At 35.5% G+C, this 25697-nt stretch overlaps 1 protein-coding gene across 1 annotated transcript in view; it reads right to left on the bottom strand.

Moving 5' to 3' along the window:
* Positions 1-25697, bottom strand: part of LOC150096813 (uncharacterized) — a 184003-nt gene that overhangs the window by 146762 nt on the left and 11544 nt on the right. The window contains exons 2-3 of the mRNA XM_090408185.1: positions 9368-9472; positions 2898-2975 (exon numbers count right to left, since the gene is read on the bottom strand). Coding sequence (XP_090264311.1) covers positions 2898-2975; positions 9368-9470 — 181 coding nt within the window. The 5' untranslated portion in view covers positions 9471-9472. The remainder of the gene's footprint in view (positions 1-2897; positions 2976-9367; positions 9473-25697) is intronic.

The raw sequence follows: 25697 nt of genomic DNA, 5'->3' as shown, positions 1-25697 counted from the left end.
TATATGCAGACGACACAGCCATAATGACAAGATCTCTCCGCCCACACCTGGCCATCAGTCGTCTCCAGGATACTATCACAAAGCTAGAGAAATGGTTCTCCGACTGGAGGATACAAGTAAACCCCGTCAAAAGCTCAGCTATACTGTTCACCAGACGCAAAGCCTTCATCCAAGATGATATTGAACTTCTCGGAAAAAAGATACCATGGCAGACAGAAGCCAAATACCTTGGAGTACAGCTAGACAAAAAGCTAAATTTCAACAGCCATATCAAGCTCATAGGCACAAAGACATCCAGAACCATAGCCCAACTCTATCCCCTGATCAATCGCAACAGCAAATTGGATAAACGCAACAAGCTGTTATTATATAAGATGGTAATTCGACCAGTAATCACATATGCATCCCCGGCATGGAGTCACACATCCAAATCTAACATCCAGAAACTACAGAGGATACAAAACAAATGCCTGCGGATGATCTTAGATGCCCCATGGTTCGTCAGAAACACGCAGATCCACAGAGAAACCGGAACCCCTAACATCCGTTCTCTCCTTCATGACCATGCCGAAAAGTTCTTCAGCAAGGCACATTCTCATCCTAATCCGCTAATCAGACAAGCTTCCAGTTATAGTGAACATGACTATCAAAAACACAAAAGACCCAAGGCAATCCTGCTTTCAGCAGAACAGAGCTAACTCCATAATTCACAAAGTGCGAGCATAAGTCTCACAACCTCCCCCATCAAGCTTCTCCACACAGATAAAGGGGAAAATAAAAAGCATTTTATGCTTCACCCAGCAAGCCAGTAACGTTGTTGTTGTTGTTGGTATCTCCACTTCTGGGCCTGGCTCCCACTGAAGAGACCTCAATAAAGGTCAAAACTAGTCTGGGTAGTGGCCCTTCCCTTAATGCATAACATTATACGTATCCACAAGGAGATGTGTTTTGCATTATAGGAGATACTAGGATAGGAGTGATGTTAGCTTGGTCCACCAAGCTAACAGTTGCCAGGTGTTGTATTACCTTACCCCAGTCCTGAAGATATTTTCAGGCGCAAACTTTGTTTGCTCACACTTGGATAAAGGATTAAACTAAATTTATTATAACAATAAACAAAATGGCAAAAGAAAGATTATCAAAAGAGACATTTGACACAATTATGGCATGAAAAAAATGATTTTTTTTTTTACTTAGAAGATCAAGATATGAACTGATGCAGTTAGCAGTACCTTTTCTTCTTCTTTCCCAGATTCCATCAGGAATATCAGGAGTCTGTCAATGCTTTCCATCAGTTCCTTATACTTGCTATTGGTCTTACTTCAGCAAAACTCTTCTTCTCACATTCTATTAAAGTCGATCTCCTTCATATATTTTTAGTACAGCCATGCTTACTCCTTCCTTGTGGATTCCATTCTAGGGCTGTGTGACAGATTTCTTTGTGATCTTTCCTAAATGTATGTCCAATCCATCTAAATTTTCGTTTTCTGATTTCAAGGTTGACTTTTTGCTGATTTGTTCTTTTCCAGAAGTCTTCGTTAGCAATAATTTGTGGCCATCAAATTCAAAGTATGCTCCACAGACATCAGTTTATGAATGTTTGTAGTTTTCTTTGTATTTCCTTTGAAACCAGTCATGTTTCGCATCCATATAAAAGAAATGATTTAATACATGCATTAAATATTTTTAATTTTGTATCTGTGTGAATATTTTTCATTTTCCATACTCTACTAAGTTTAGCATATAGCAGCAACTTAGAAGACCTAACCAATAACAGATTAATGTGGAGGGAAAATTGTTGACAGTAGTCATAATGAAAATTTAATTGTGTTAGACTATCATAAAAGCAGCGGTACATCCTTGAATGTATTCACTGAGGCTACATATCAAGAAATGATGTTGCTTGAAGCAGATTTTCAATTCTGCAGAGAGGGATTTTTTTTTTTTTTTAAGTTTTCCTTCTGTTTGTTGAGTTCAGAAGTAGACATTTTGTGAATTTATGTTAAAAGATCTAGATCTATCTATTATTTGGGGTATGTTTTTCTGTTTGCTAATAGGGAAAAAAACATCAGCTTACAATCTTCCAGTGGCAAATTCTCCATGCTTGCTGCACAAGCTCATTAATTGAGAAAGAAGTAATATTTATTTGTTAATAAATGTATGCATTTATAAGCATTCCATTTAGGCTTTTATTTTTGTAGACAGAAGACATCTTAAGCTTGCACAGCAGTAATTGAGCTTTGCATTGTGTATTGAAGGCCAATGCTTGCTTGGTTGTCGGAGCTTCCAGGTCCTCGCAACAGCACTGTGATTTCATGCGTGCACATAGCTATTTCACGTAGTCTCACTCTGTTGCTTAAACAGGTCATATGCAGTCAATGTAGCTCTAGCCAGTGAGCTTCAGCCAGCCTTTACAAGTGTGCATGTTGCTTGGAAAATTAAGTTGCAACCAACTTTTTATGACGATGTTATTGACCAGTTCATAAAGAAGAACTGTAGGGTAGAATTTGTATTCAAATAGCTAAATTGAAAAAGATAGAATATCATTTGTAAAATAAATGTATTTGTATGATTGAATGCACATAAATTTCTAAATATATAGTTTTAAATGATCACTAATTCATTATTCCGCTAATCAGACTTCAATCACACCTCTCACTCCCTGAATGATAACAAGAGCAAGTGTGAATTTCAAGACCAGCATTCACCCCTGCAATCTTCCCATGAGTAAGCTCTTTCCGAGACCTACTAACTTGTCATAAAGCCATTAAGGACTAAAATATGTTCTTTGCATCTAGGATTCAATACATAAATCCCTTTGGCAAATAAATTAAATAAATAAAAACTAATAGAAATTTTCTGAATTTACTGTAAAATGAACTGCTTAAAATACTTACAGTTCAAATTAAACTCTTGAATTCTTGAACTCTTGAAATTTAACTCCTCTCGTTTACGAACAGGAGACATCTGAAGTCCTGTTAAAAAACTAAAATAACTGTACTATTGTTGCTAAAGTATTAATATATGCATATTGATGAAAAAAGACAGATTATTTGCAGTGTAGAAACAATTGCATGAAAAGCACTAGATATAATTATTAAATAGAATAACTGCTTTCGTGTGGGTGTCATTCAAGTATACACTTCAGAGAAAGGGAAAGTAATATATACAAAGAATTCTTCTTCTCTACAAGGAATTATCCAAGAATAAGATACTAAGACTGTTAAGTGGTGAAACAAATGACTTAAAAATCACTGGAAAAAAAAATCACACACACACACACACACACACACACACACACACACACACACACACACACACACACACACACACACACACACACACACACACGTGCAATTTAATTAAAAGGGACTACTTCTTGACAGCCTATTATAAGAAGGAATAATCGAAAATAATGCTAGGTCTTGCCAACGTGTGTCTGATTAAAAAAAAAACTCATGACATAAAAGAAATGTATAGTGAATATAATTAAATACTGTTGCTTAATTTGTTAAACAAGATTTTGATGTCTCGTAACAAAAATTTCATCTCTGTCACTGAGAGACCACCGGAGGTTACAATATAAAACTGCAATTTGCATACAGGCTTCTTTGGAATTACACTGAAGCAACTGAGGCTACGATGTCAGTGTATTATGTCTGTTAAATGCATGGTGTTCTGGTAAGTTTGCCTCTTTTATGGGATGAAAAATCCAAGTTAACTGAAGTTAACACAAGAGAAATAAAAATTATTAGATTTAAAGTAAAGCCCAGGAATTGCATTCTCGATGGGTATTAGAAGATATCCTTAGTTGCTGTTGTTGTATGGGAAATCTTAAAATAAAAATTTCCCATATCATAGGAAGTTAAATGCAATCCATATTTATTTAGGTTTTTATGAGTAGCTGCAGAGCACAAAAAAAAAAGTCTTTTATGTTTGCAGTTTTCCTGTGATGAAGCACATTAGCTTTTATTCCATTTAATTTTGTGGATATTGTTTATGGCATGGTCTGCTAGACATCCATCCATAATTTCATCAGATGTCAACAGATATCATGTGGTCTCTCCACAACTTGGTGATGTGTCACTTAAATTCTCACCAGGTGGTCCTACAGTAACTTTTCTTGGTGCTTCAACTTTCTGAAGACCAGTCACTCTTGACACCATCCATCCATTTCACTCATGGTGTACCCCTCTCAATGAACTAGTGAATGGTTTGTCCCTTCTTCTACATAATCCATCCTCTGTTATTACTTCTCAAAATAGCAATCAGGATAAAGTATCCTTTATTACTGTTTTGAGAAGTACCTCTTCCATTCTTTTTTTTGTCAATCCTCTTAAGGATACTTAAAAGTTCTCTCCAGAATTCATCTGTTTGTCCACCAATGTATGAAAAAAAGAAATGACTCTCAACAACCTTCTGTAACATCACATCTGAAAAACAGCTATCCCTTTCCTATCAGACTTCTTTAGGCTCCACATTTCACATCAATATGTTGATACTGAAAAAACAACTCCATCCTCAGTCTTGATCCCGTAATAATGGATTTCTTTCTCATTCCAGACTTTAAGTCTTTGTCTGCTGAAATGACTGCTCGATATGACTTATGGCAGCAGGTGGATTTTTTATATTCTTCCTGACACAAGTTCCAGTCAGTTCAGAATAGACAATTGGAAGTTTTTTCCACTTGATTATACTATAATAAATTTACTTTAATCCTTTATCCAAGTGTCAGCAAACAAAGTTTACACCTGAAGTATCTTCAGGACTGAAGCAACTCGTGGCAAAGATGGACCAAGGCTTTCATCACTCCTTGTCTTAGTATCTCCCATAATGCAAAGCACATCTTGCAGACATGTATAATGCTATGCATTAAGGGAAGGGCCACTACCAGATCAGTTTCAACCTTTATTGAGGTCTCGTCAGTGGGAGCCAGACCCAGAGTTAGTAATACTAACATGAATGCAATGGACAAGTCATATTTACCTATACAAGTTGCCAAAAAGTGTCTCCACCTTTACCACAAGTTGCCTCAGTCCTGAAGATACTTCAGGTGCAAACGTTGTTTGCTTACACTTGGATAAAGGATTAAACTAAATTTATTATAGTCTAACCAAGTGGAAAAAACTTTCAACATCTTTCTCTAAATCCAGAGTAATTTAATAATAAGGTGAGACACCTTTTGGCAACTTGTATAGGTAAAGATGACTTCTCCATTGTTTCTCCACCTTGGTATCACCACCTCTGTGTCTGGTTCTCTACTACACATTCAGTGAAATTGGATAGATCAGAAATCTTTTATAGATACTACAATAAGTTCAAAAGAAAAATATTGGAATCTACAGAAATCATTCTTATCCTGTTTGCCTTAATGTAAACCTCAAATGACAGCAATCCATTTTAAATATAATAACAATTATATTCTTGTAATGTAGAGGTTTTCAAACTGCAGGACATGTCCCACTGGGGGATGAGGAATGAGATCCTTTCTGGAGGAACACGTAGCAACAGTCAATATCACTTTTTTATATAATGAAACATGTGGGATATCCATAACTATAGAATAACACGCATGCCACAGTGAATAACTTTTTTTATTAATTATGTAAATATCAGATATCATCAATACAACTAACTAACAACAATAGGAATTGAATTGAAAAAACAGTAGTGCGCATGCTTAAATTGGAATCCCTCTACATATACAGTCACGTGTTCATGGATTAAAAACTACTGGGCTGAAATTAAAATTACTTAAATTAAATTAAAATATAATAGATAAATTATTGAATACAACAGAGGATAACAATTTCCCAAACTTTTGGAATAGTGATACATAGATCCACATATAAACATGGACGTTTATATAAAGAAAGTGCTGAAGCCCTACTTCACAGATCTAATCTTAATCAAAATGATTCTCACTATTTATTTTTTATTATACTCTTTCTATATATAGAACTCTATGTATACTCTATTATTTATCCATGTTTAACTATTTATCCATAATTCAAAGCTGATTTTATATATCCATCCATAACTATTTAGCCATGTTTGATCTCTAGAGCAAGGTTTCTGGACTTGTAGAAAAAGAAAATACAAAACATATACAATATACAAAATTGATAAAATAGAGAAAAAAAATCCCTAGCCCACCCACAATACAAAATGTACTCTAGGTTTGCAAATAACCTTTCGTAGGTGGGTGCAACAAAAATGCACAGCTAATTTCATTCTTCAAAAGAGAAATACAAAAAAATATATATGTTGCAAGAGAGCAACACTATACATTAAGTCACAAATGTATTGCTGACATTTGAAGATATTCTAAATGCCATAGTATTGTTGAGCATGTTTATGTTGGCATGATCCCATATATGCTAGAGAGTGACAATCAGGGAGGTTATAACTGACATTAATATTAAAGTGGACCACATTGAGGACAGTTTCTACTGATGCAATAATTCTTCTCTCAAGCTCATCATAGCATCTAAAAATATACAAGTAGTGAAAAGGTGCAACACTTTATTATTAAAATACTCTGGATTAGAGCTAGTCGAACATTTTTTTCACTTGGTTATAAAGGATTAAACAAGAATATAATTTCTTGGCATCTTTAATTCTCTCTCTCTCTCTCTCTTTCTTTCTTTCTCTCTCTCTCTCTCTCGCATGCATGTACACACACCCACACACACTCATCTTTGTATCTAATTTCTACTTGTCCTTCGTTAATCTGCTTCTCACTCTCTGATTCTTATCTACACTTCTTATCATACCTCTGTACATTCTCTCACTGAACAGCATTTGCTCCAAATATCCAAACAACAAATCCATCAGCTCATTTATTTTACGCCATTCCAATGGCCTTTCTAAATCACTCTATACATACACTGCATACATACATAGATTCATAAATTTCACACCTTTTCCTTTACACAGCTCAACTCAGCTGTCATGCTGTTCATTATCTCTGCTTGACTTCTCAACTCACTATCATACCTGAGCTACACACCAACCACTTTCCAATTATGCTATTATCTTTCAAATTCTGGAACAACTTCTTCAAATCCCATTCAGTATTATTTTTCTTACCATTTATACTCACAGTCACAACTAAGTGTTACACCCATTCATATTTACGAATGTAGGGACACAAAATACACATGTCGAAATGATTATTTTACTTATTAATAAAATAACACTTGATATTTCAACCCCTGTATTGAGGTCATCATCAGAAAAATACATGTGTATATTAAGACAAGCAACATGCTCTTGCTCTCTACAAAGGTGAATGAATCTATGTTGCTAATTGATCTTTTACTTAGCCTGATCTCTAGTGGTAAAAAAAACAACATAATAAACCCTGCTAAAGTCCTCCCATACTAAGCTTTTCTTCAGGGCTTGTACCATTCAGGTTGCTATTGAATGTTTAAAAAAAAAAAAAAACTTCACCAAGTCTTCTTGTATGGAGATTTTTCTTTGGCTTGTTCTGGTTACCATAATGATTGTAAATGGGTCCTTCACATTCTTGGAATGGTTAGACTGTCATTTTTGTTCAGATTAGGATTGTGTCTGAGCATTTCACATGCTTTTTTCAATTTCTTCTCGAACCAGGTTTTGGTGTGGTGTAGGGACTTGGCACCTTTAAAATCAATTCTGTGGCATGTCTGGAGTGCTTGGTCCGAAAGGCTGGTTTTCCCAAAATGGAGATATTTAATGTGTAGTTTGTGTTCATCCTTCCTAATTGGGATGGTTCGCCCTGTTTCACCTATGTATGGTAAGGTACATGTGCATTGTATTTTGTAAACCCCTGGGTGGGTTAAGTGTGGAAGAGGATCTTTGGAAGAATTGAGTAGGTGTCTTAATTTTGTCGGGGGTTTAAAGGTGGTTTTGATGTATTTGTGTAGTGTTCTCTCTCTATTTTTCTGAAATGTCTCTAACATAAGGAATGGCAATAGCAATGGCATTCTTGAAATCTTTTTTGTTTTTAGTGGTGTCCCTGCTGGCCCAGAATTTATGGCCTGCCAAAAATACACAAAACAACCATGCCATTACATCCGATTGTTGAAGGAATTGACAGCCCGAATTACCACTTAACCAAAAAATTAGCAGCCACACTCAAGGAATTGGTAGGTCATTCCCCTTCCTACATAAAAAAATATACAACAATTCATAAGCAAAATTAAAAACATTACACTTAATGATCAAGATTTATTAGTCAGTTTTGACATAATTGCCCTTATCACCAATGAAATGGCCAGTTATGTCATGGCCCTCTTTGCCCACGTACTCTGCTCCAGATATTTCGTTTGGCAAAACAATTTTTACCTTCAAAAAGAAGGTACAGCCATGGGCTCACCGCTCCCCCCCCCATAACTTTTATATGGAAGACTTTGAGCAACGAGATTTAGAGTCAGCATGCCTAAAGTCCAAAATTTGGCTCAGATACATTGATGATATTTTCATTTGGCCCCATGGCCACAAAGCTAAATACGTTCCTTAGCCACCTAAACACAAACGCAATGAACACAAACGACACATTAAATACCTCCATTTTGGAAAAACTGGCCTTTCAAACCATGCACTCCAGATGCCACAGAATTGATTGGAAAGGTGCCAAGTCCCTACACCGCACCAAAACCTGGTTTGAGGAAATTGAAAAAAGCATGTGAAATGCTCAGACACAATCCTAATCTTAACAAAAATGACAGTCTAACCATTCCAAGAATGTGAAGGACCCATTTACAACCATTATAGTAACCAGAACAAGCCAAAGAAAAATCTCCATACAAGAAGACTTGGTGAAGTGTTTTTTTTTTTTTTAAACATTCAATAGCAATCTGAATGGTACAAGTCCAGAAGAAAATCTTAGTATAACAACCTGAACTGTACAAGTACTGAAGAAATGCTTAGTAGGAGAGGACTTTAGTAGGGTTTATTATGTTTTTTTGTTTTTTTTACCACTAGAGGTCAGGCTAAGTAAAAGATCAGTTAACAGGGTAGATTCAATTTACCTTTACAGAGAGACCTCAATACAGGGGTCAAAACATCAAGTGTTATTTTATTAATAATAAGTAAAATAATCATTTCACCATGTGTGTCCCTAAATTCGTAAATATGAATGCTGATACTGTGTAACCTTAAAAGAAAGAGTTACACCCATTCATTTCCTTTACGTAAAATCTCACTATTCAGTTTTAATTGTCTGTAATCTAGAAGTATTGGTATTTTTTACTGAAGGCTGAAATAAATATAGTACTATATTATTTAAATTGAATATAATCAACTATTAAACAAAAAAAAAAAAAAAATATATATATATATATATATATACATATATATATACAAACATCATTCTACTCACGTGCTCGTGCTGGTAATCGCATGTATCTCTTATGTGGCCAAGCAACGATGACATATGCTGATATCATGAGCAGGAAGCAATTGATACACATATGAAACATCATATCTATAGGAAATTAAAAAATGCTACAATGTAACTTATACAAGCATATATTTGATAGCTCTCTTCAACAGCATGGCTATATGAACACTGATGACTAATTAATTCTACAGAGTACATTCTTAGCAAAATATTTTTATCATTAAAACGTGTCCATGATCACATAATATTGCAAGCATTAATTAGATACTTGTAAGCAGCATTAAAAGTGTCAAATAATAAACAATTATGTACAAAAGAAAAATATGAAAACAATTCTTTATAGTACAAAATGTTTGCACATAAACCAATGTTCTGTGCATCTCTTTTCTTGAAGCAGATGTTAGTTCATTCAAAATCCCCAAATCATTTTGCAGTTATCGTGGGCTGTAGCATAAGCTAAACAAGAGGCCGGAATTTTTACTTAAGTTGAAGTTTTAGCTTGGAAGGCTTAAGCACAACTGTTAAAGAACCAGGATTTAGATAAGGGTCAAGGATTCTGAGTGGAATGGGGAACAAAAACATTCATGCAGGCAAGAATAATCAGAGCAGATGCTCGGATCCAAAAAGCAGAAGCATAATCTGCCTGTGGAAATGAAACATAAAAGTCCCAAAGATCATCCTAGTTGACACCACTGTGTGTCACTGTATTTAAGGCTGAGAATTTCTGTAAGAATGATCTGCAGAAAAAGAGACCTGTGCAAGGTAATAGTCAGATTTTCCAAATGGAGAGCTAACATCAGTGGTTTATTTGGAGGGAGAGCTGATTAAGAAAGTCCAGGGTGTTGGGAGAATGATGAGAATTATCTGGAATTCTGATAGGATAGTGAACATTTTATGTTAAGTCGTTACTGTTAGCAAACAGTTTGGATTCTTTATCAGCTGAATCTACAAAGCTGGAGAATGAAAGCCAGTCAGAATTGTGAATGTTGAAATCACCAAGTAGAATTATCTCACTGTTAGGGTAATCAGACTGCATGTGACACTTTCAGAGTCAAATAGCTCAGTAAAGCCATTGAAATTTGAAGAGCAGAAACAGCAAATGATGGCAACAAAGTGAGATAAGGAAATCTAAGTCAAAGCAGACTAAAAAAAGAGATTCCAGATTCAAAATGATTTGACATGGGGTAGCAGACCTGACAAATGTGCAAGCCCCACTCTTCTTACAAAATGCATGGAATATATAATGAGGAAAATTGAAGTGAGATGATATTACAGAAGATTCCAGTTGAGGTTCAGATGCTTGGATGTCTGTAAGCTGTGGTGTACATCATAGACATTAGAATGAAGACTTTGAATTGTAAAGTTAATCAGGATTTTTTTTTTTTACTGCATGGAATTCTGACAATGTGTTAAATTTATTAGGGATTTTTTTTTTTTTCAATTTTTGGGGAGAATATTTTTGTTTTGTTTTTTCATTTTTTTGGAACATTTTTAATATTCTTATAGATTTTTTGTTAACTGCAGCAACTCTGGAATCTATATTGTCAATCATGATTGCTAGTAAAATAATGGGAAAATTTAAGGAGCAAGGGCATTCAGCAAGGATGAAGGACTCAGAGATCACCACTCAGGTTCTATTCACAATGCAAAACATCTCTTACACCTCTGTTGCCCCTGTACTCTATGAAAAATCTCTTCTACATCCAGTCAATACAGCACAAACTGTTTACCAACTTATATGTTTCAGACATATGCAGTGTGACCATTTAAGTAATGAGATTCGTTTTTTTTTTACAGAACAGTCTTTGAATAAAAGTAACGTGTTTATAGTTTTGACCACTAGAGTGAGTTGTAATTACAAGTGCAACTTTTGAGTCGGATGACACAGCAGTTTTCATGTGGCAACATTGAAGTATGAGTGAAGCATGTCAGAAGTTGTATCATGGAGCAAAGAGTGGTAATGGAAGTTTTTTTTTTTTCAGTTTAACCAAGTGGGAAAAAAAAAAAAACTTCCAACATCTTTCTCTAAATCCAGAGTAATTTAATAATAAGGTGAGACACCTTTTAGCAAATAGGTAAATATGACTTCTCCATTACTTCCACCTTAGTATCACCACCTATGGGTCTGGTTCCCACTGACAAGACCTCAATAAAGGTTGAAACTGGTCCGGGTAGTGGCCCTTCCCTTTGTTAAATCTGGAATGAACACTTAAATTGTCTTTGAATATTTCATTCAGGATTTAACTGAAGTGCAAAGAAATCTTCTAAAAAGAATTACTTGTAAACAGATAATAATAGAAATCCTTGTATATATAGTAATAATAGTCCATTCATGTAATTTCTCTATGAATTTATTTTGTAAATGGTCCTTGAATAACTGACAAGAATTAAGGTAATGTAGAGGTGACATTGTAACAAGGTCAGAGTAAACTATTGTAATCCGATTATAAACATGACCGCAGGCAGTTGCTATATGAACCCAAGGCACGTGCAAGCTGCCCATGAGGAAGCACAATGAGAGGAGAAGGTGCGGTGTGCAAGGAAAATTAGGTGGCATCTGCAAATCTATAACATATTAGGGAGAACAGACACAGAGCATATAAAGTCTTAGCGACGTGAGTTCGCGGTCTTTTTTTTTTTTTTGCCTTTTCATTCCTAGTTCAAGTTTTGGTGTTTTCTTTCCACCTGCGGTTTTCCGTATGGTGGGTCATAGCTTCGAGGAGACAGAGTCGAGTGGAAATCATTCAGCAGTGGTAATATGGTCAAAACAGCGTGCTTGTCCTAGCATAGTCATCCATGCGACGGGACGAACAGCATACGCCGAAACTTCATAGAGCTCCAGCCGTATCGTTCTACCAGACCGATTCTTGGACATAAGGTAAAGAAGTGATCCATGATTGAAATCACCAAGAAGTCAAGGCAAGGAACAAAAGCTCGATGAATAGGGTGATGACTGGAAAGAAACCTACAAGAAGACACGATGAGAAGTATCTCCTAATAAATTCGTCTGGTTGGTAAAGTAAAGCTTTATTTCTTATTGTATTGTGTAATTCTTAGGCCAGAGTGAGCTACAGTGTAAAATTTCCTGTGGATCGGACTTGTTAAGACAAATTTTAGGACTTTAGTACCTATTCCTCTAACAATGATATTTATAGTTATAGAAGTGTAGAATTACAGGAATTGACATTAGTTTAAGGTTAGTTTGAAATCTATGTGTTGTATGTGCATTAATTGAGGAAGAAATAGGGCATTCATCCATATATATTTGTGTTAAGTAATCGGGTTTAAGGACAGTTTGAATTTGTTAATATCACCTAATGAGAGATACCAATTGTGAACTACATCTTGTTTGTAAATTTTTTCATAATTAATTTTAGGGACCTTCATTTAGCTTAGTTTTGATTAACATGTATTGTATTTTAAAATGAATAAATGTCTTTGTTTCTTAACCCAAAATACGTGTATGATTTTCCAAGCCAATGCACCACCTGCAAAAAAAAATATCGAACCTGTATAAGTAAAAACGAGGGGAAACGGTCACGACTGCTATTGAGAAATATTAGTAAGGGCATGTTTAACCTTGATAACCTTTTGGAATCGTGATAATCTGTAGCTCAAATCCCTGACAAGAAGTTCTCTCTTGCATAGGAATCAAGATGGCGCAGCTAAACAAATAAATTTTCTTGATTCCAAAAAGGACTTGACCCGAGAATTTATAGATCATGGAGAATTCTCCTTGTTTGAAGATTCTCCACATGATTTAAGATTGAAGGAAGGGCCACAAAGGATTACAACAAAGGTGCAACAGACAAGGGTTATAGTTGAGGGTTAAACAAGACAAGACATCTTTGAAAGAGTTTTAAGAGAAAGTCAACAAAAATAAAATAAAATAATAACAATATTAAGCATAACATAGCAAACAACAATAAGTATAACACCTTAATGCATAGCATTATACATGTCTGCAAGGAGATGTGCTTTGGGAGATACTAAGACAAGTAATGAGAGTTTAGTCCACCTTTACCACGAGTTGCCTCGATTGTGAAGATACTCCAGGTGCAAACTTTGTTTGCTTACACTTGGATAATGGATTAAACTAAATTTATTAAAAAGCTGTGATAAAATTTTAATGTTAATTAAGAAAACTGCTAAATGAGTGTACCAAGACCTAAAAAAAAGTTTACAGTGATGACTGTCTGAGCTGTGCAGCACAGGTGTTCTGCTGAGCCATGCACAGGTGTTCTACTGGTTTTCTATGTTTAAAGAGGAGGGGGGGGTGGAATCCCTGGAGGATGAGCCACACTGTAAACAGCCAATTTTTGCATGGACAAATGAAAATGTGATGAAAGCTAGGGAAATTGTTTTTCCAGTAAGATAATTGTTGTCTGTGACATGTGAATAACCACTAAACTACTCTCTGTGCAGCTTGGTGTCAGTAACGGAATGGCCAGATTAATCTTAGAAAGGAAGATTTCTTCGAGGTTTGTGCCACACATGCTGACACAGAAACAGAGAGAGAGCACCGGGTTGCATGTTGTCAAAATTTCATCCATATTTAATCAAGATAGTGATGTGCTACAAAGAATTGTCACCAGTGACAAAAGTTGGTGTTTTCAGTTTGATCCAGTAATGAAATGCCAGCACATGGAATGGTGTGAAACATCTTCTCCCTGGCAGAAGAAAGTCAAGTTGCAAAAATCATGTGACAAGACAATGGTCATCATTTTTTTTTTTTTTTTTTTGACACTACTGGAATTATTCACTATGAATTTGTTCCTGAGGGCACCACAGTGAATGGTCAGTATTATATAGGAGTAATGCAATGTCTCTATGCCTACATGCAACATGTCAGGAAAGAACTGTTCCACAACAACAATTGTTTTCTGTTGCATGACAACACACATGTGCACGGCCTGTGAAGCAGTTTCTGGCTTTGAAGTCTATCTGTGTGATCGAACATCCTTTTTTTAACCAGATTTGGTTCCCTCAGACTTTTTTCTTCTTCCCAAAAGATGAAGTATGCCTTGAAAGGGGAAGTGCTTTTGCTACATTAAGGACATCCAACACAGTGTTGCCCAAAGACTGAAGTAGGTTCAGGTTCAAGACTTCCACCATGCCTTCAAACACCTGTTGACAGATGTAAGCATTATGTGGAGTTGGAGGGAGATTATTTTGAATCTGTGTAATTGACAATTCTAAATATAATTATTTGTTTTGATATAATAATTGTTGTCTATACACACTGTGTATAGACAACACCGTGTATCACCTCCTATACACTAGGCTCTGCAAAATGGCATCAAACTGCATTCATACCCAGGGGCGAATGCTGGTCTTGAAATTCACGCTTGCTCTTGTTATCATTCAGGGAGTGAGAGGTGTGATTGAAGTCTGATTAGCGGAATAATGAATTACTGACCATTTAAAGCTATATATTTAGAAATTTATGTACATTTAATCACACATATACAACATTTATTTTGCAAATGATATTCTATCTTTTTCAATTTAACTACTTGAATACAAATTCTACGGACAGTTCTTCATGAACTGGTCAATAACATCGTCATAAAAAGTTGGTTGTAACTTAATTTTCCCAAGCAACATACACACTTGTAAAGGCTGGCTGAAGCTCATTGGCTAGAGCTACGTTGACTGCATATCGCCTGTGTATAAGCAACAGAGTGAGATGATGTGAAATGGCTATGGGTGCACATGAAATCACAGTGCTGCTGCAAGGACCTGGAAGCTCCTAAAACCGAGCAAGCCAAGATAACTTTGACTAGACGAGCAAGCATTGGCATTCGATACACAACGCAAAGCTCAATTATTGCCGCGCAAGCTTTAAGACGTCTTCTGTCTACAAAAATAAAAATCTAAATGGAATGCTTATAAATGCATACATTTATTAAAAAATAAATATTACTTCTTTCTCAAAATGCACAGCAAGCATGGAGAATTCGCCCCTGTTCACACCAAAAAATTCCAGAGACACTCAAAAATACGTTAGTTACTGCTATTCTTTGAATCCTTTCAAAATATCATCCCCCATCCCCTTGAAAACTAGGTGACCAAATCTGCACACAATAGCCCATGTTCAGGCTTTATACCAAAACTATAGCCTCTTTACATTCATTATGCCCTCCTCATCCTCATCATTGTTTTGTCCTCACAATTCTAGGAATGTATCCATCAAATTTCAGGTCCTTTATTCCCTAACTTTCAAGATATCTTCAATAAGATGCATTATTGTATATAAGGCATTCCATGCTTGTCCTCCAAATGTCAAACTTTATACTTCAGAATAATGAATTTGTAGTCCCACTTGTGCCACATAGCCAGTCTATTTCATTCTTCCTGTAGAGTAGCCACAACATACATATCACTCCTCATAGCTCTCCTCCAGCTTTCCATTATCTACAAACAACTGTATATCCTATTTAAATCTCCCCAAAATATCATAAACATATAAGCTAAACAATAACATTTCTAAACCATAACTTTCCTCTTCTGAAAAACTGCTTCCCTACATATAAATGTATGGAAGCAGTTAATTTATTATCTAACATCATCTGTCCTAATTTCAATATCAACTTGTAATGGGACACTATCAAAGGCCTTCACAAATCAAGATGTACTATAGTGTCATATATAAACTCCCCCATCACATAATTATATTGCTATAACATAACCTCCCCCTTTACAAACCAATGCCAACCCTCATAGTAGCAAATCTTGCTACTATCAATTCATTGCTGAATCATAGCCCCTCACCAACTTCAACACCTTTATCACCACTCCTGATATACAGATTGGTCTGTAATTTGCAGCCTCAGTCTTGGCACCCTATCTACATTGTGAACTGGAACAATCCTCTCCTGCTTCTGCTCCTTTGTGTCCCTTTTTGCTGCAAAGCTTTTGTTAAACGAGCATAAACAAATACGTCAAGGCTACAATTATTCTGGAACCATTCCTTTTAATACATACAATGATGATATATCAAGTCCCATTACCACATTAACTTGATTCCTCATATACTGTCCAATTACCCACCACTAGTCCTTCCTCCATATTTGTTAGCTGTAGAAGTTGCATATGCTAAACTTCAGTCTTCTGTTATTATAGATTATGTAACAAGAAATAAAATAAAATAAAATAAAATGAAATGAAAAAGAAATATAAATAATGGCAGCCTACACTTCTCCTAGAAGAGAATCAAATTAGGATTTTTTCTAACTAAAAGGTCTCCTCCTCACCAACGGATTTACAGAAGCTTATAATAAATGCTTTTTTGTAAAATAAAATTCTGTTTAATGTATAGAAATTTAATTTTAAACAGTTATAATAAATTCTCTTTATAAAATATATAAAAAAGTTACACCACTTAGAAAATCATTATTTTTATAATTTCATTAAAAATAATTAGCCTGGATTACATAATTTAATAATAATTTTAGCATAATGAATTATTAAAATACGAATTTCCATTGCTTTGTTTGCTTCTGTGCTAGACAGCCAGAGTTTAAAATTCGGTGGGGTAGGGATAAGTGAAAACCGTCATTTAGCTAAATGAGGAAGCAGTAAGAAGCGTTGTTAAACAGATTAAGGACGCATCAGAAAACAGTAACGCAAGTTATCAACAAGCATCTCTACAATGCTCCAGACTAGATAATAAACATGTCTAGTGGTTTGGACAATGAACTGTTTGCCTTCCTTTATTTGGAGAAGTCATTTGATTGTCATGAAATAATTGTCTGCACTGTGTAAGGGTTAACATTACATGATGTTACACTTTCCGTGGGGGGGGGGAGGTATGGAAAGGCAGATTTTGCCCCTTTTCCAGATCGCGTGAACTTCATAGTATCTATTCATAAACTTTTTTAAATTTTTCTCAACAGAAACAGTCTTTAACATATTTAAAAACCATTGATAAAAATCTATAACAGATTCAGTTATAAAAGTTTGTCGCACGGTTTCAAAATTTGGTAGCGGATATTATCTGCACTTATTTAGTTAAAAAAAAATGCACTGGTTTAATAAATTCAGGTTCAATAAATTAAAGAAAAAAAAAGGAAATCATGATAACCAAAATCTGCATGAATTTTTATGCAATTCGGTAAAATTAAAGAAACGCCCACAAAAATTATAAATAGTTTGATTCAGTTAAAAAAGGGTACATAAAGACAATGGTCAAAATGAGATTGTCAAAGTGCCTCGATGGTCACCCTCTCACAGCAATACAGAGCTCACAACGATGTTTCATACCAATTTAATGGCGTCCGGGAGCTCAGTTGATAATAACAACCGTGACTCCTGCAACCCTCTCCTGAGTTCCTCGAACGAATTTGGGGGGGGAGGGGTCATACGTACAATGGACTCTTCTTGAAGATATTGTTCCGATGAGGAAGAACATTATCGTCTTGTGGGATATGCGTCTTCCCTATCGCACTCCCATATGGGCATTGGGATCCAGGACTTCGTCTCTATAAGTTGCAGCATTCATCCAACGAGATGCCTTCCCAAAACCACCATAAGTATCCCTTTCACGGATATTAGAGGGATGATAACGTGTTCATAGTTGTCTCCAGATCAGATTCTGCTATCGTTTTGCAGAAAAAAAAGAGAAAAATAATAAAAATATATCAAGAATGACTGAATTAATTAGTATTGCACACGTCTCGGACAGTCTATTGATGGCTTGGTAATGTTTGGATGAGTAATAAAATAAAGACATACATAAACAATTCCTGTTAGCGTAGCATGTGCGGAAAGAAGTTTTTCCAAGCTTAAACTGGTTAAAAATTATTTGCGAACAGCAATGACCCAAGAAAGAATTTTTGTCTTATAATCCATTAGGGGCGATATTTAATTGTTTACCTCAAGGCGCGATCTAATCTGGCGACGCCCCTTCCAGATCAAACCTACCAAGTCCACCACTGCAGCTTTTATAGATTTTAGCAAGGCCTTTGACTTTTAACAATGCCTTTCTGTGAAGACAGAAACTCTTTTCCAAGCTTTATCATATTGGAATAGAGGGAAAAGTTCTAAACTGTATTTTTGACTTTCTAAGAAACAGAACAATTGGAGTTAGAATAAATAACGCTTTTTCCAACAAAGTGAAAATCAGACCGAGACTCCCTCAAGGCAGTATTTTAAGCCGACTTCGTTTTTCCATATACTTGAACGACTTAGATAAAAATAAAGAAACAAAGGTAGCTATATTTGCTGATGATTTGGTCCTATTCTCAGCTCATAACAACTTAGAAACAGCAGAAAGTCAATTAAACAAAAACCATTGAAAGTTTATCTATTGTACATACTGTCAAAACTAAAATTAACCCGTTGCTGGTGAGGTGGGAAAATGTAACAAAAGTGATAAGGTTGGGTCCCACAGACCCGCCCAAATAATGGTGTATTATAGAAATCCATATCTTTTAATCAATATTAGTGGATTCTTCCTCATAGTCTTGTTCTGTATCAGACTCATGGTTACTGACTAATTCTAAGTCAATTTCACTATCATTATCTCCGTTAAATGGCTCCTCGTCTCTGTCAAAGCGTCATCTAAGTTGACGTAACCTCTGTTCTTCCTGCTCGTAACTCATCTGGTGAAAAAAAAAAAAAAAAGATACTATTCTCAAAATACCCTCTAAATATTTACGAAAACGTATTTGCTTATAGTTAAAAAAAAAAAAAAATCAGCTAACGCCTTTTTATTTCCGTATACGGGAGTAGGCGAGGCCATTTAGCCCTTTCTAGCTTATAGTTTGTATGCAAAAATATAGAAGACACAGCAGTAACGATATTTTAGTAGAATATACATGAAAACAACTTACGTTTCAGAAGTAAATATAGCCATTTTTTTTAGTAAGGTGAGGTCTGATGGGCCCCAGCACACTTTACACTGCACACCAAACTTGCTTGAGCGCAACAATCTGTCGTCTATGGCGTCGAGTAGCGGGCTAGGGGAGGGGAAGCTATACTGAGGCATGACTCACTGCCACGCGTTAAAAAGTTATAGTCAATTTAAAATCTTTGGGGTTTGTGACACTCCCCACCTTACTAACGCCAGGTTAACCTTCTAAATCAGAAATTTTTGTATTTACTATTAATAATCACCTCAGAAAGTGGTGAGGTAAGCTAAACAATAAACTAATTACATTTAATGAAAACTCCAGTTATGAGTTACTCCATCATTAAGCTTTAATAAACATATCGACAGTGTTGCAGTCAGAGCAAAAAGAAGACTAAACATCATGAAAAGTATCTCTGGTAGAGAGTGGGGAGCTGATGCTAAACCTTAAAAGTCAAGTGCACCTCTATTATCCGACCCACAATGGAATATGCTTTCGCCTATCTAGATGCAAACATCACAAACCAGTTGAGACAAGCTTATAAAAATTCAGAAAAATGCAGCTAGAATCATATGTGGACTAAGGAATACAACCCCTGGAAAAATGGCAGAATTCGAATCCAACTTTGTTCCTTTGAAAATTAGGAGGTAAGAAAATCTTACTAAATTTGTAGAAAAAAGAGCCAACCTTGCACATCATAGAACAAGTGAACTTTTTAAAACGTGGTAAACAACAAACAGAATAAAGGAAAAAAAATCGCCAATGCATAAAATCATGGAAACTAAAATTCCCTTCGACTGTCGAAATAAAATAATCAGCTACCCAGCTATTCTTCCAAATCAAGACAGGAAAAATAATTTTGAAACAGAGAAACACGAGAAAAAAAGGGCCTAGAAAATCCTGAAATTTTGAGATCATTAGCTGTCTCAAATTTGATATCATTAGCTGAAATATGGATCTGATTCAATAAAGGCCTACACAGATAGCTCCAAAAATCCAAATGGCAATTCTGGAGTGGAGTACTCATCTATGGCTCTCAAAATATAAATCTAAAAACAATCAACAGTATAGGTGCAATACTATACAGCACTGCAGCATTTGGATAAACAAAACCAAAGAAATGTATATTTTTCCACAGATTCCTTAGCAGCCCTTCAAGTTGTTAAGAACTGCTACACTAGCCATCTGCAATTTCATTTCCCTTTAATCCCACATGAGATGAAATCCATTGGAAAATTATTTCAGAATCTTTATGTAGTTTGTTTATGTTTTTTGCTGTCTCTAAGTATTTCTTGATGGCTGCTGTAGCAAAAATTGCTGCAACATCAAGTGATACCACAGATTTGGATCTTTTAAAAAAGAAAACGTAAAAAGAATGATTCTCCAGGACATGACTCATCACTGGTATTGTACGCCCACACTTCATAGAACCGAGCTTGGCAATGTGCCAAGAATAGTCCATTCATGCTGAAGGGGAGAAAGAAATAAAGGATGCATGAATTGGTCATCAACACTCGAAATCAAGTGCTTTATACGTAAATTTGCCAACTGTTGTACAAGCAAAATAGTTACCAGTTTAAGAACTAGAATTTTCGCAAAAGAAAAGCTCATTTTCCGACGTGTAATAATAAATACTCATCCCACGAAACGCATTGACTACCCTAATATCGGAATGGATTCTCCTTCTGACATGCGCAGAAGTGTCGAAGGTCTCGCATCTGTGGGAGTACAGTATTCAGCAGAAAAACCAGGAGCTACCATCAACTCCAAGCTTAATTGCTGTGCCACTACCAGGTCCGGCCACACCAGACCAATCAAGTTTAGCAATGGCATAAAAGTCTTCCCCCATCTGCAAAATCTGTAACATCGAGGAAGCCTTATCATTGCATTTACTAACTTGTATGAATATTTCTAAATGTGAACTTTATAACAATACAGAAAAGATACTGTATAAAAAAAAAAAAAAAATGAATTTGACCTCTATAATCTGGTGTAATGATACCATTGGATAATAAATAAATTTAAAAAAAAGTTTTATTATTATTTAGCTTTTTTAAAACAATAAATACGTAAACTTGAAAAAACACAGCCTGTAAATCATTTTGCTTTCCAAGGCGGTGTAGTATGAATAGATATTCTGTGGCTGGTTATTATTTTCTCTTGGAAAATAATTTTGCTTCCAAGAAAGTGTTATATCGATATAGATGTACTATAGTGGATTGCAGGCGTGAGAACAATTCCTATCCTCACTCCCATATCCCTATCGAAGCTTTTGTATTGTTTATTTATTAATCAGTATTTGCAACCTACGTATTTATAAATTCACAGAGTCCGTTATTTATTTTGATTAGAGGACGGGGACAACACGTGTTTGTAAACTTCACGTGAGGTTAGATTTACACTTAGATAGTTAATCGGGTTTCGCAAAAGGAAAAGAAAATACACTTTGAAAGAAAATAAAGATATACATGCGACTGAACAATAAACTACCTCAAAGTAAGAAATCAGTGGAGTATTTATGCGAAATTCCTGGGAGAACGAATGTACTATTTGTTACGAGAAACCATAACAAATAGTACATTTGGTGTTCTTTTATCAGTTTATATGGTCATCAGTTTACAATTGATAATCGTGCACTACGAAGTTGTGCTTTGTTCAACCTTTTTCACAAAGGTTGGCAAAATTATCAAAAAGTTTTAATTTCAGCATAAAAGAACCCGGAATTTTACAGATTTTCTATGCAATTAAACATTCACAAATATTCATGTCTGGATCCTACAACGTGTTGGTTTTAGACTGGATACGATATTAACTGGTTGAAGCTGTAAAATTCCAGGTTCCAGTTATAACAAATGTATGTGACATCACAGTTTCAATTTCCATCAATTTTTGGAGTGTCCATAAAAATTAGCAGACAAATAAACTACAGCAATCCCTCAATTAGTGCACCTAATGCGTTCTTTAAAACAGGCGCATTAATCGAAAATGCACTAATCGAATATAATAACCTATTGGAGAAAGTATAATTCGTTCCTCAGATTTCTTTTTTGAACCTTAATTTTTTTTTTTATAAAAGAATTAAGGTATGTCTCAGGGCCTAGTTAAAGGAAAACCATGAAGCTGAAAGACAATAAAACAGAATTCAGAATATAAATTTTATTATATTCTACTTCTTAACAAAGAATTGAGCTAACGTAGTTTGGCGGACATTTTTTTTTTTTTTTTTTCATACAACCGACGGTATGGACCTATTGCCTCTTCCTCTTCTGCAAATTTTACTGCTTCTCTCTTCATCAGGGTCAGCCTCGAAGCATTGCTGCTTAAAAACTTCGATTGTACAAAAAAATTTTCAAATTGTTTCTGTGAAATCTCTTTTCGCCGACTATCAGTGGTTAAATTTTCTTCATATTCTTCGGGATCTTCCCGCTGCATCTAAGTTTAGCAGGTCGGAATCACTCAATTCATCAGAATGAGATTTAATTAACTCTTGGACGTTATCATTGAAGGGGAGATGAAGGATGTACGAATTGGTCGCCAACAAGCGAAATCACGAAATTTTATAGATAAAATTTCCCAACTATTATACAAGCAAAATAGTTACCACTTTAAAAACTACAATGATCATAAAAGAGAACTTAATTTTCCGACGTGTAATAAAAAACATCTCATCCCAGAAGACGGATTGTCGGATCCCTATTGTCGGAATGGATTCTCCTTTTTGTGACATGCGTAGAAGTGTCGAAGGGTCTCGAATCTGCGTACTATAGCAGACAACATAAATTTTGGTGGTAAAAATCTGGAACCTAGTGTATATGGAAGTAGTGTAGTATACCATTACAAATAACTTTGTAAAATGTTTTAAATCGGTAACTAAATTATTTCATTCTAGTGAGTGATTTTTTAAAATAGTTAGCCATAAAAATGTATAGATAGAAAATTTTTAAAATCTGTAATATTTATTTTTAAGATGTATATAGGCGCAGTAATCGAATTTGGGTATCGAAAAAAAAAATCAAAACGCACTAATCGAGGGATTACTGTATTTACTTATTTTTTATTGAATGCTCTATCTTCTATCCCCCCCCCCCCACGTTGAGAAACATTGGTCTCGACTTTAGAGCAGGATCTAGAGTAGCGTAGCAAGTGCGGAAAGAAGTTTTTCTAAGCTTAAACTGATTAAAAATTATTTGCGAATAGCAATGACCAAAGAAAGATTGCTTGGTCTAGCAACCATGTCGATAGAGGCGGACACGGCTTGTATTTTAAATTTAAAAGAGTTTATAAACAGTTTTATTGTGCGATATCCCCGTAGAGCAAACATTTAATTAATATTAAATGTCTGCTCTAAGGCCTACTTGTCGCAGATATCTTGCCTACTTGTCGCAGATATCCGCCTGTGCTTGAATGGAGCCAACTTGCAAGCTGAGCTGCAGTGGTACGTCGAGTACGCTTTGCTATTATAATCAAAAATCTGCCTTCATGCTACATGGTAGAGCGAGGACGACTTCTTAGTAAACGTCTGGGACACATTCCATTGGTTGGAAATGCTGCCCAGAGCCTGGACACAACACTATCACAACTGTGATAGCGTTGTAAGATTCCAGAATATCTGGCAATATCAGTAATTCTGCGGCCTTGAAGCTTTCCAGCAATTCTTCCCCTCGTGAAATCATCTAGATAACACTTTGAGACATTACAAGACATCCAAGTTTATAACTTTATTCTTTTACGAAAAAAAAAAAGTTTCCTTCAAACACATTTCTTAACGCAGCTTTTTATCCTGTTAAGTGCTACCACGTTACCCTTTTGCGCGTGATTCGAAAATTTGAATGTGTAGTCGAAGAAATCGTCCGTTATACAAATTGCCGCAAGTTGATTCGTCTGAATTTGCGGTTATAATCTTAAGAAATAGTGTTCGTCCTTAGGTTTTGAACCCTAAGGATTAAATGGTAAGTTATGATTCTTGTCGTCTGTCATCTAGTACATGGCAGATATCTTCTCAGTTGTTAGGGCTAAAAGACTGTCACCTATTCCTTCTGAGGGAAAAATTTGACACAGCTGATCTCTCACTTCCTGTCTAAGACAAACTTGTTATGAAGTGTAAAAGATATTCAGTTATTCTATAATATTAAACAATAAAAAATATAATAAACATTGAAAGAATTTTATATTCTGGCAAATGCATTGCATTTTGCAAACTGGCAGTAAAAAAGTAAAGATAAATTCACCCGTTTGGTTGTCCAAGTGCTTCTCTTTCTTACCTGATAGGTGGTGAGTTTCGAATCTCACTACAGGTATGGTGTTTGAGAATGCCTTTACGTAGTTATGATTTATCTCAAGATGTGATACTACCACCATGTTTACTGGAGGCCTGGAGTCTTTCAAAAAGTTTCACGTTCGGTCTCCAGAACTGTATTTCCGTATTATCTGCTATTCCTTAATCCACACAGTACTGATACATGAAGTTGTATACGATGTTTTCGAGGGTTTGTTTTATATATTTTACTGACCATTCCTCACTCATTCTGTTTCAGTGACCATACCACTTAGATTAACTCTGCTCACATAATCTTGAATGATCTTCTTCCTTTACGTATTAGGCCTGATGGCCTGTTATGATTCGAAACCGGAAATCCCACGGGATAAGTTGGTCAATCCTTATTCCCAGATTGTCCTATGTCTGTAGATGCGTGTGTTCAAGGGGCCGATTTGCCTGTTCTGGGGGAACCAAAAACCCGAGTATCCGGGTGAAAAAAAATCCCCTACCGCCGTATGAGACCGGCTAACTCACCTTTCGTCGAAAGAGCCCAAATAAAAAGTTCCTCACGTCACGGACGGGAATCGAACCCAGGTATTTCTGACCAAAGGGCATCTGTATAAATAAAAGTGATTTCATGCACCATTTTCTTACTTCTGATTTTACTCTAATCAACTTAACTTTCATGTACCTCCGTCAAGTCGAACTGCTGACTGACAGTATTAGGCTATATATATATATATATATATATATATATATATATATGGCTTTCTATAATGTCCCACTCCCGCTGTTTTTTCCGAAAAGCTATTTTGCCACCCTTTGGAATTTGTGCGGTGATGCCCTATATCCAGTTAAGTTATCCAAGACAGGATCGATAATACTAGTAGCATAACGGGGGGGGGGGGGGGGGGAAACCGGATCAAGATCGAATTTATTCCGATTTTTAAGTTCCATTGAACGCAAACTTCGAAGCAAAAGGAAGGAAAAAAACTGGAAAAAAATACAATAAAATTGCTGTTTTACCAAACTCTGGTACAAACACACAGTTTTTTTTTTTTTTTTTTTCCTTTTTGGTAAAATTAATAATAGGTACCGATACTCTGCAAGCAGGAGAAGTTGACAGTAGTAAAAATATCAGCAAACTTATATTTTTACTTCATAGTGTGATAATGTTTTTGAAATAAGAACAACATAT

This window comes from Typopeltis vanoorti, chromosome 18 (genome assembly GCF_054136105.1).
Source record: "Typopeltis vanoorti isolate ZY-2024b chromosome 18, IOZ_Tvanoo_1.0, whole genome shotgun sequence".
Taxonomy (NCBI): domain Eukaryota; kingdom Metazoa; phylum Arthropoda; class Arachnida; order Uropygi; family Thelyphonidae; genus Typopeltis; species Typopeltis vanoorti.
Note: the sequence above shows the minus strand (reverse complement) of the source record. Positions and strands in the feature narration are given on the sequence as shown.